This window comes from Penicillium expansum, assembly GCF_000769745.1.
Source record: "Penicillium expansum strain MD-8 chromosome Unknown contig343, whole genome shotgun sequence".
Classification (NCBI taxonomy): domain Eukaryota; kingdom Fungi; phylum Ascomycota; class Eurotiomycetes; order Eurotiales; family Aspergillaceae; genus Penicillium; species Penicillium expansum.
Window position 1 is genome coordinate 57,381 of NW_015971320.1, and position 12,206 is coordinate 69,586.

Consider the following 12,206-nt stretch of genomic DNA (forward strand, 5'->3'; position numbering starts at 1 on the left):
GTGACAGAGAATGTAAAATGTAGAACCAGAGAAATCGATAAAGACAGGTGAGAATGCGATTGCTTTTGATGCCGGAAAAGCTCAAGTGCTCAAGCAATTTCAAAGTCAAAAGCACCTAGAAGCAGTTGAGGGTGCTCTTCTTCTTTTTCTTGTTGAGGGCGAGCATACGCTCTTCGAGTTGAGCGCGCGCAGCCTCGGCTTCACGGCGGGCACTGCGCTCCTCTTCGACGGCCTGGAGGGACAGACGGGCAGAGCTGCGTTCCTTGCGGAGGGAGGTCAGTTCATCCTCGAAACTCCAGGCCTTCTTCTTCCAGGCCTCGCAATCGTTCTTAACCTTGGTGCTCTGGGCTTCAAGGTCGCCGAGAGCTTCCTCCAAGGTGGCGGTCAGCTGCTTCTCGGCGTACAGGTGCTTCTCGATGGTTCGGATTCGAGCTTCCTGGTCCTCGACCATCTGGACATTGGACAGCTCTTTGCTGGCATGTCGAGAGCTGGGCGGGGACACGCTCGAAGTGCCGTTGGAGTGAGAGGCGATGGTAGGGAGGGGAGGGAGAGGGATCGCTGGTGGAGGCGAAGGAAGAGAGGCAGCGGAAGAGCTCTTGCGGAGGTTGGAGGTGAGAGAGCTGCTGCGGTCATGGGAGGCGTCGGAGTTTCCGGTATTCTTGATTTGAAGCTCAAGCTGCTCGATCCGCACTTGGTATGTCTCAATGTCACCTTCGTAGATAACAATCTTGGCCTTGGCATCTTCCAGGGCTTGATCACGCTCTTGCTGAATGACGGATAGACGGTTGTGGTGCTGATCGAAACTGTTTGTAATTTGCTCCTCTAATTCCTCCACGAGACGCACGCTCTTCTGCTTCTCGATCGTGATCTCCTCAACCAGGGCTTCCTTCTTCTTGACCTGTTCCTCCTTCTGGCGAAGAGTGTCCTCCAACGTAGCCACCAAGAGAGCCAGCTCATTAACCTTGGCGTCCTGGACGTTGTTCTTCTTGGTTATCTCGTCCAGACGACTCTCAGCGTTCGCATTGGCCTCCAGCTGCTTGCGAAGGTCTTCATTGGTGCCCAGAAGTTCAGCATACTTGTCTGAGAAGTGCTGCTTCTGGGCCAAAATATCTTGGATCTGATCCGTCAGGTTCTCGGCCGACACCTCAGTGTTGAGGAGCGTCGACACAGCCTTGAGTAAATTGACCAACTCATCACGAGACTCGGCAATATCTTTCTGCAAAGTTGCCATGGATTGCTCATACTCGGCATCCTTCTCGACGAGACGGGCATCGTACTCGGCCTGGGCAGCAGTCTTAGTCCGCTCCTGCAACTCGACCAGTTCACGCTTGTGGGATTCTTGGAGGGTATTCAGCTCATTGTTGTGAGAATCGACAACCGATTTGTGAGTAGAAATTTCCTGCTCAAGCTCGGCCATCCGAGAAGAGAGACCCAAGTCAACGGCACCGGCATTGGTTCCTTCCTCGACAGTGGTCTGCGATGCTAGTTGATCCCGGGCATCGGAGTGAGACTTTTCCAAACTGGCAATTGTAGCAAGCTGAGTAGCGATAGTAGATTTGTGGTCCTCGATGTTCTTCATCAGGCTATCCACAAGTTCCTGCTGTTCGGCGCGGCCACCCTCAAGCTCTCGAGCAGCACCTTCTTTCTCAGCAGAGTCGGCATCAGCGGCAGCGCGCTCAGAGCGCATAGCAGCGACCGAAGCCAAAGCACCTTCCAGCTCAGCAAGAGTAGTAGTGAGCTGCAACTCTGAGGACTGCAGAGACTCCAAAGCACTCTTGTGCTTACCTTGCCATTCCGTGAGCTCTCCCTGCAGAGCACCGATCTTCTTGTCCTGCTCATCGGCACCGGCATCCATTGCCCGGGTAGCGCTTTCCTGAGACTTCAATAGACCCTTCAAAGAGTTAATCTCGGTCAACAGCTCCTTTTGGCGGGATTCATGAGCGTCTCGAAGGTGGTTAATCTGTCTTTCCTGGGAGACGACCTGATCGCGCAGTTGCGACACCAGAGCCATGTCCACAGGCGAGGCACCCTGCAAACTTGACCGTTCTCTGGTCAGACCAGAGATAATAGTCGCTTTCATTTCCATTTCTTTCTTAACGGCCTGGTTCTCAGCTTCAAGGGATTGGAGGCGCTCCATACGGCTTTGCAACTCGTGCATGGTTTGATCCAGATGGTAGTCGAAGTTGTGCATAGCGTCCGGCTTGTCAGCAAACTCCTCGGATGCAAGGAGCCGGAGTCCAGTAAGGGCTCGGGTTGCACGGTCAACTCCTGACAGCAGGTTCTGGCTAGTCATGCGGCGGATCATTTTGAAACCGGGGGTTGCAGGGGGTGAACTCGACTTGGCGCGTTGAGCCTCGGCCTTCAGCTTTTCGACCAGTCCAAGAATCTCATCATGCTCGTTTTGCAACTCATTATATTTCTGGGCCATGAGCTCTGCACTCTCCTGATGCTCGGCGAGCATCTTGCGCATGCTCTCGGACTCTTCAGAGTCCACATGAGCGACCGATGGTACCTGCGGGGTTGAGGGCGCGGAGGAAATTGCCTTGGATCCGTCCTCAGACAATGCGCGCAAAGTAGATTGCTCCCCGACCGAGGATAATTCCGAAGAGAGTGATTGCGAGGATGAGTGTTGCGGTCCAGCCTTCGAGGTCGGAGTGCCTCCATTTCCTAAAAAAGTCACCGGGCGTGGCGAAATTTCGTTTTGAACGTCGGGTGCCGGGTGGCGGGCTTCGTCAATTTTATCTTGGCGAAGCTCTTCAAGGGCCTTGAGAGCCTGCTCGTACTTGGATTCGAGGTTCTCATAGTCACCAATGGTGTTCTCGTGCTGCAGACGCAGGTCGAAAAGCTCCTGGGTGACAGTCTCAAGCTTGTCGGCAACGAACTTGGACTGGGCGGGACTTGCGAGTGGCTCCTCACGAAGAGCTTCCGAGCGACGTGCCTCCAGCTTGCTGGTCACGTTTTCCAGGACCTTCAAGTCCTCACCCGTCTCGTGCTCGGATTCTCCAATGGACTCGAGCTCCTCCTCGATGGTCGGCTCGACAAAATCCTCATCTGATTCCGGAATGGCTGTCTCAACTGCTTCGCTGAGAACATCCAGAGAGGGCGTGTGTTTATGAGAGATCTGCATGCCCCTAGGATGGTGATAGTGTGAGTAGTCAATGCCGTTGGCACCATCGTGTCTATCTCCACCATCTTGTTGGTCCAGCTCGCTGAGGAGACGGTCTAGCTGCCCGAGGCCTCGCTGGCGCTCAATGACATGTTCCAAACGCATAACCTCGCGCTGCATAAGTTCCATGTCCTGGTCACCCTCTGCAAGTCTTTCTTCAAGTGTCGAGATGTATTCCTCGCAGCTGGCTTCGCTATCGCGGGCCCGGCTCAATTCCTTCCGTAGTTCGGCAACAATGGCAGCGTGCTTCTCTTCGCCTGTAGAGTGGCCATCAAGCTTAGACTCCAATTCGTGGAGGTAGTTCTCAGTGCTGAGTTCCCGGTCCGTCAACTTCTGGACCCGGGTCTGAAGCTGTTCCTTGATAGTCTCGATGTAGGCGCACTTGGTCTCACGCTCGAGTAAATCACTCTCCGTGATCGAAAGGGAAGCTCGTGTTTCAGAGAGTGAAGACTCCAAGCTTTGAATAGTCTTTTCATACTCCAAAACCATCTGCTCCACAGACTCGGCAAAGGACTTGGAGCGCTGCATTCTCTCGACCGAGTTCTTTCCAATTTCGGAGGTAGCGTCGTCCATTTCGCCGTTAGTGGCATGCGAATCATTGGCCATATTCGAAATCAACTTGGCGTGGCGTTGGCTGAGGGAATTGTAGCTTTCTTGGACGTCCAACAACTGATTCTGCAAGTGCTTTTCACGTTCGTTCTTGCGTTCACTTCGTTCGGTGGACCCTCCTTCACGTCGCTCGGATCCTTCAGAGTTGCGAATCTGCAGGCGCAAGAAAGATATCTCGGACTTGAGTCGCTCAATCAAAGCATGCTTGTCGCCGTCGTCTGCAATTTGCTGGATATGAGGTTTGCTCTGGATAGCTCTTGCCCGCTGAGCATATGAGATCGTGTTCAAAGTCTCGCTGAGGTGGAACTCGGCGGGAGTGACACAAGCAATCATGTACGTGTAAGCGTTTCCACCGAGTGAATCCTGGAGCAGTCGTGTAAGCTTTGAATCACGGTAGGAGACGTGAGAGCCCTGTTGGCGTGACGAGAGTTGGGAGATGACTTTTCCCAGTGCGGCCAAACCAGCGTTAATAGAGATTCCCTCCTTCGCGCGTTCTCCGGAGGCACCAGTGTTCTTCAGCCGCTCGCTTCCCGCCAGATCTACGAAGTGCAGTTTGCTATCAACAGTTATTGTTTCCCCGGTATGGAATGTGTCAACTGGCATCGACATGCGCTTCTCCTTTGTGGGGCCTGGGGTCCCGTGGTTTGGTGAAGACTTGCGCTGCACAAGGTTCAAACTAAAAACGGCATGCGACCGGGATGATTTGGCGTTGATTGCCGTGGAGTCTGTTTGACGGATGGTCGAGCCAAAGTTCAAGGCACCGATCAGATCTTCAAAAGAGTTAATGTTGACTTGGTGCAACCCAGTCAGAATAATGCGGCCCTTGGTATCTTCACGAATCGTCACGTTGCTGCGATCGTTTGCGATTGTCGATTCGGGAAGGAGCAGATCTCTCAGGTGTTCATTATAGATCTGTGAGACAATAGTCAGAATAATGCAATGCGAGCAAGCAGTTTCCTAAAATAAAAGCGCACCTCCACATATGTAGCCTTCAGCTGCCAGGTCTTTTCTTTATCCTGGTTCAACTTCCCAAAGCTTGCGGCGGAACTCATTGAATATCGCTGGGGTGTTCGGAGGCCAGTAGTCGAGTGTGAGCCATTCCGATTATGTTTTGAGGGGCCATCTAATTTATCGAACAGGACCTGCGCAGCACGGGGGATGATACCTAAATCAAGATGAACACACACGGTTAGCCCCCCAAGTTGATTTGGTAGACAAGCATCTTTCAAACTCACCCATATCCTGCATGTTATGCTGCTCAATGGGTCCCGAGGTACCCATTGTGAAGGACTTCCCCGCGCCGGACTGGCCATATGCCATAATCGAGACATTATATCCCTGAACAAATGAGTCGACACTATCACTAACATATTCCCAGACTCCCTCTTGTTCGGTGGTTTCAGGGAAAACGCGATCAAACACAAATAGTTTGCGCCCAGCGGAGACATCGACTGCCAGACTAGTTGGTGCGGTGACCTGGACTGTGGATTTTTGGAATCGCTGAGGAATCAATTCATAACCAGGATCGGTTGGTTTCAGCGGTGGTCGCACACGGACAGCTGCGCGAAGTCAGTGATGAATTTAGTCGTCGGCTGATGTGTTTTCCTTGCAGGTATCGGGTAACATTGGAATGGGACGATCAGGGGAAGAATCCAAAGAATCCAAAGAATCCACATACCAACTTTAACTGCAGTCTTCCCATCTTCATCGGATGCACGACTTCCACCTTGCCTGCTGCTCATACTTAATCGACTGGTACTACGCGGAGTGCGCATGACGGTGCTGATGGGACGCGGGGGTGCGCCAGTGGGCGATGCTGGCGGTGAGGTCATCTCTCTCTCCCCAAGAGAACCACACCAGGAATAGAAATAAAAGGAATTTGAAGTGTTAATCGGTAGGTGTAGTCATGAGGCGCAGAAAAGGGAGATTGTCTAGAATATGGAGAGTTCGAAGTGTCAGTCTTCCCTTATGTCTTTTTTTCCTTCTTCCGTATCGATAAGAACACACATCAACAACCCAAACACATACCCTGTTAGTCCCCTCTGTAACTGTTATGCAAGAGAAAGTAGGGAGGTAGAATATGATAGAAGATGGAAAGATGATGGAGAGATTGACACCGTGCACCGCTTAGAATAGTTTAGCGTTTAATTAAGATGAAGGACGATTTTATCCTTCAAAGGGGGAAGCTGTTTTTTTTTTTTTTTTTGGTTCAGGGGCAATTGACATCTCTGGGTCTCGGGAGTTCTATGTACTCCGGATTACTCTCTTTCTACGGAGTACTCCGTACTAAAAGGTTCAACTTACTTTCTTTATTATATTTTCTAGTTATATTGTACGTAGGGGGGATACTATACGCAAGAAATGTCTCCTTTTGTGTAAATACTCCGGGCACATGGTTCAATAGTAGCATGCCTTACATTGGTCTTCCGATGAAAACTAGCAGAAATATGCCTTCAAAGCTCTTATCTCCACCTAAAATAAATTAAAACAGCCGAGTGTCTCGAACCTCCACGTTGTGTCCGTTCGTTTCAGGTTTGCTTCTTAGCCCCAACAGGGTACACTTGAGGGGCTGGAAGGAACTATCCAAGCTCATTTTTCCCTTGAATCCTCCCAATCGGCCATCTTCGTGGGCCTCTGGGTGCCGATCGCTGCGTGTTCACTTCCAGATGGAGCCTAATCGTGTCAGAGACGGGCCAGCCAAACCAATCCAGTACTTCTCTGGGACCCGGGATCCACTCCAATTGACCGTGATGCGGAGCCGGGCTTAAAAGGTTCAAGGAATCGCTTGATGTCCACACCGTTATGTGAAACGGGTTTGACTCCGTTTATGTACTCCCTACGACAAAGTAGTCTGTCCAAAGGCTTGATCCATTCAGCTGGTGAATCATTATTCAGCGAAGCTGCTCTATAATTGGTCTAAATCCATCCCGATCACGAGATATTTAGTCTCACATTGTGTCGTTTACGTGGAAATTGCGCTGAAACAAGGGATAACGAGCTGTCAGATTTGTACTTTTTTGACTTTGGTTCCTGGATTGAAGTTGAAAAGAGGTCCACTATCATCAGAGAAACCGTTGAAGGATCGGCGATGGCTTTTTTTCGATTCCTGGGCTAATGAAACTCATTGCATTGCATTGCATATGCTGGAACCCGAACCCTAACACCTGTCCACGGGAGCACCATAACAACTTAAACAAACGAATTTCATTGTTTACAACCTGACATGGAGTTTTTTTAAAATCCTTCGTTCATTCTTAAATCTCTTTGTACTAACTTGTACTAACTATAGGGGTACATACGAGACTCGCCAACAGACAATAGTCCCTTTATCGCCATAATGATAAGTACCTCATACAAAGCATCTGCCACAGCTCTACAAAGAAGGATGAGTCGGTCTATTCGAACCAGTTATTGGAATACGTATACAAAGAAAGCAGGTACATTGTCAACAACTCCGCACAATGAAAGTTAGCCCATCAAGGCCGTAGATGATCGCCGTCAGTTCCTGCGTGAACCACCCTTTAGTATCTGGGGTACTAGTAGCAGTAGTGGCCAAAATAGTCCAATATTTGATACTCAACTAATCCTCGGCAAAGACACTCGCAAGCAGGATCCAAATTATCGATATCAATCCAAAGATCTACCGGTTTGTCAGCCCCGACAGGGCGGGTGATTTTCTTGATGATGCCTTCCGTTCCTGATCAAAGCATGTGTTGGCGAGTAAATATCACCAGATTAAGCCAACCCGGTGGTGTAGAGCATGCCTATTGTATCAATTTCACAAGCCTCAAAAATCTCGAACCAGCAGTATCCATTGTTTTCATCGGACAATAACCGATCGTGCGGAAACCAGCGTAGATGTTGGTTCTGTTTTTCAACATGCCTTCCATGACAGCATAGTAGACATATATCCCGCGGTTGATGGCACCGACATCACTAGGAGATTTACCCAAAGCCTTGGGCTTCCATAAATCTCCCGTACTTATCAGTGATTCAACCTGCTTTGTCGGCCAACAATCATTCATTGATTTCTCACAGGCTCTCAAAATGAATTTCTGTCAAGACGGACCCATAGGCCTCATTGATGCTTCACAGCAGGGGCAGCGTGTGAGCATGATCACTACCGAAGGCGATAGCACGAAGAAGAGTCTTTCTAACCCGTGAAGACTCGACATCGATAAAACGCTTGCGCATCAGAATACTGTTATGACCTTGTTCGAATTGCTTTATATCCCAGGCATTATTATATCTGGAATATTGACGTGATAGTCAGCTTCTCGCTTTTTCTAAAAAAAGATATTTGTTGCGTTCAAGTTAAGATCCAGCAATATATGAAGTCACTGGGACACCGCCATGGTTCACAGTCCCATCTTGTCATCGAAAGGGTTAGCCTTGTTGATGTCTACGATAGTAGATAGCAAGGCACAATGTAATGTATTGTGTGTGATGATGTACAGTATGTACAAAGCGAGGGAAGGATACTAGCTATACAGCTAGTAACACTATGGGATGACCGATCGTGTGTTATCTGAGAGTAACAAACAACCCTCCAACGGGAAATTGTAGCCACCGCTGCAGCCCACTTTGCGTGAGCCTTTATGTTCCTTTTCATGCATTGTCTGGTATCAGTCCTCTCACTCAAAGAAGTCACATGCTAGAGACTAAGATAGCGAGAACATTGTCTGATTCTGCTGGGGCCGAATCGGGCTCCAGGTTTGTAGGAGGTAGGTACCAGTGTCAAACGGGACAGCTTATTGAATTCAAGCAAACGAAGTCACATATATGAAGCTTATTGACTTCAATAGTTTATGCATTGGTGTCAAATCCTAATATATCTAGGAATGCGATGTCGTACTTCTCAGCGTCCCTGGCCAGCCCTGAAGGCATGGGAAGTAGAATCGACGGCCAAAGGTCGAGATTGCGGGAAATACCAAGTCGGCTTCTAATTTCCAGTTAGAAATTAAATTTCAGACATGTAAATAGCTTGCTCGCCTATTTACTGTCATTGACTGGCAGTTCATTTTACCGGGGCTCTCAGTACAAATCAGTAAATTGGGACTGGCTCTGATCACCATTAGCTGTATCTAGAACAGAGACAAAGCGCCCTCCACATAGGTACCCATTGTATTGCCGTCAAAGTGATAAATCGGAATACAAGGGACTAAGGTATATTCAGTGGATGTAACCTTGGAAGCTGTTTGTAAGTTGTTTGTAAGCCGTTGATCATCCATGACAACTTATAATGCAGCGTTCTTCCAGGGTTTATTTATAACTTCCACAGCGGGGTATTTTTTAAAATATTGATGTTCAAAAGTTTTATGTAATATATACAGTGCAACTATTCAATATACTTACATTTGATATCGCTAACTTTCCTCCTGTTACCTAGATTTAGACGCTATCTTTAAGCTGCCTCTGTCTCTACTCTCTAAGCACAATCTTAGAGTCGATATCAAAGAGAGAGAGAGAGGCTTTCTTGGCTATGACTAGATGTCTTTCTCCCCCACCCCTCCTCTAGTCACCTTCCCTTTGGGGAATTCGCACTAAAAATACAGCTTATTGTTGGAGGGTTGGAAATACAGGCTTGTCTAGAGGTGCATTATGCAAGTCCTGATTTAGCTCAATCTCAAACAGGAAATGAAGCCGGTGAGAATGAACGCGAGATAGACATTAGAGTTTGAGGAGGTAGGTGGAGAATAACGCTCTAAATACAACTATGGATATGTATCCATCATCATATAGCGCATGGCTTATCAATTGCTGCTCATTGGCGAAGCTCGATCTATGAAATCCATGTTGATTGATGCGTTGTCTCACCACGGAGGTATACCGAGACTGAAGCGAAGTATTTTTTTGCTTGGCATCATCATTCTGATAGAAAATCGTAATGGTGTATTGAATTTGACGCAGGTGATAACATAGTAATTTATAGATGTATTCATGGATGTATTCGGAACGTGTTTACTATACAACATACTCCGCATGCTGTAAGAGTTGACAACCAGTAGATCAATTTCAAGGAGAATGCAAATTTATATTCACTTAACCAAGATAGATATATATTAAAGTACAGCAGAAACCCAAAAGAACCTCACAAATCATCACGTTCGGTAACCACGACAGTCTCCTGCTTGGGTTGGATGCCTGAGATACCATAAACGGTAATGAAGGCCATTCCAAGGAAAGCGGACACACAGGAGAAAACCATTGCGACAATTCCCTTCGCCGTGAATCCGGCAGGGAGCCACGGAAGCTGCTTGTTCTCGCCGGTAAGGTCGAGCAAGTCTTCCGTGTTAGCGGCAGCATTGCCCTCGTAGGACTTGTTGGCAGCCTTGCAGATGTTAATTTCGCTCTCTGTCAGCGACAATTGCTGCTGAAGCTGCTTTGGGGCTTCGATGAATGACATCGCCAAGCCCTGGGACATATGCCAGTCGATGTGGCAGTGGAACAACCAAACACCAGGGTTATCAGCGACGAAACGGACAACGAAGTTACCCTGAGGGGGTGCGACGAAGGTATCACGGCGAGCAGGGTATTTCGGGAAGGTACTGGAGGGAGTCTCGGTAGCGTTGTACGCGAGTGGGTCAAGGTCGGTGTAGTCATTGAAATGAGGACCATATGACGGAGTGCGGCTGACGAGTTGGAAGTTGTGCCCGTGCAAGTGGAAGGGATGCGAGCCGGTATCCTGGTTATTGAGGACGATCTCGACGACAGCGTTGTGCTCGAAAACGAACGGATGTGTGTATTCTCCGTAAATAGCCGGGTTTGTGGCGTAATCCCCGGATGTAAGGGCAGTGTATAACGTTGGGACCTTAGGCATTGTGTAGGAGATATTGTTGAAGAATGCATAACCCGCACCGTTATTCAGATTGTCCATGATAACGTCGACATTAACAATCACGTCGGGGTCTGGGAGAAGCTCCATCCGATCATGGGCAACAAGCTTCAGGTCATCGTATGGGACAAGGTCGGAGGAAACGTCCACTGTCATCACAGCCTGCGGGTGCGGCGCACTGCTGTTGTACTCGAGCCAATTGGTTTGATTGAGCTTGAGAGAAGGATCGATTACATCAAGTAAAAGCGAGTCGGCAACTGTCACGATCGGATAATTTTTTTCCGTGGAATTTTTCATGGTCACCAAGATGGCATAACGTTGCGCAACGGCGATATAAAGAGTATCAGCCTCTTGCGCGTCCACGTATACTCCATCGATTTCAACGATGCGGAACGTGTGACCTTCGATGTAGAAGAACTGCGCCACAAACGCACCAATATTGATCAATCGCATCAAATAGGTCTTTCCAGCTTCGACAGGGATGTTGGTGTTCAAAGTGTCATTGAAGAGGAATGAATCCGGAACAGGCTCAGCTCCCGTCGGGTTTTGCACACGAATGAACGGGATGTCCTCAACAAGCTCATGGTACCAATCACTCATCGTAACGGTAACCTCGTGATCATACATATCGTTGAAGTATGCCTGGTCATCGTGCACAATCAAAGCCTGCCGATAACCGTCCGGGTAGCAGGTATCGGTATGACAATGATACCAGTAAGTACCATTTTGAGGGATGGTAAAGTTGTAGGTGATTGAGGAACCAGGAGCAACTGGGCATTGGGTAACCATCGACGGGCCATCCATATTATTGGTGCCATTTTGGAACATGCCGTGCCAATGGATGGAAGTCTCCTTGTCCCCAAGCCCGTTAAACATATTGACAATCAGGCGATCTCCCTTGTCCACCTCAATGACAGGTAACGGCCACTGGCCGTTGATACCCACCACTTTGCGCTCATAGAGGCCGTCAGGGTTCACATTGACCCAAGTGACGTTGAAATCCAGATTCACTGTCTTCGCCTGACAGTACTTCACAAGAAGTAGTACTGCCGTAAGACGTAACAGCATTCCATGAAAAATAGCCATGGTTGAGGTTTGGCCAGGGAGGAAGTAGGAGAATAAATTCCTGATGCCGAACGAAAAGAGAGGGCGAACAAAAAGACTAGGTACGAGCTTCGGAACGGAAGCTTGTAACAATCCTAGCGCAGTACAAGATTAGGTGGAAAGTTAATCTTTCCCGATTATCTTAATCAATCTCCTTCCGGACCTCGGGACCTTGGAACTTCCATGGTTTCAACTTTGGAGGGTTTTTTTGACCTAATCAGATGTGGCCCGGGAGTCTAGAGCATAAACACGTGGGGGGCTGTCAACTTTCCATTGGTTTAGTTCTAGGTGTACCATGGTAGAAACGGTTGTAGGGCATTTTGGGGCTCGCTTTATCAATCGCCGGCGAACCAAATTGTCACTCACTTGTGTCCACCTGCCAAGTTGGGGAGATATGGCATGACCGCTACCGCTACTAGTCGGGTATTTTTACGATTCAACAAAACTCGGGTGACTGGACCCTAGAACATGTGATCGTACGTGTTTAAGACA

General features: G+C 48.7%; 2 protein-coding genes across 2 annotated transcripts; both read right to left on the reverse strand.

Annotated features, from left to right (window-relative positions):
- Nucleotides 1–115: 115 nt before the first annotated feature.
- Nucleotides 116–5,517, reverse strand: PEX2_097020 (uncharacterized protein; the record flags this gene model as incomplete). Its single annotated transcript, XM_016746972.1, has 4 exons — nt 116–4,687; nt 4,750–4,940; nt 5,011–5,334; nt 5,454–5,517. 4 exons carry the CDS (start codon nt 5,515–5,517, stop codon nt 116–118), a joined length of 5,151 nt encoding a protein of 1,716 aa, XP_016598271.1.
- Nucleotides 5,518–9,866: 4,349 nt separating this feature from the next.
- Nucleotides 9,867–11,696, reverse strand: PEX2_097030 (Multicopper oxidase, type 2; the record flags this gene model as incomplete). The annotated part of the gene is made up of 1 exon (XM_016746973.1): nt 9,867–11,696. One exon carries the CDS (start codon nt 11,694–11,696, stop codon nt 9,867–9,869), a length of 1,830 nt encoding a protein of 609 aa, XP_016598272.1.
- Between the last annotated feature and the right edge of the window lie 510 nt (nt 11,697–12,206).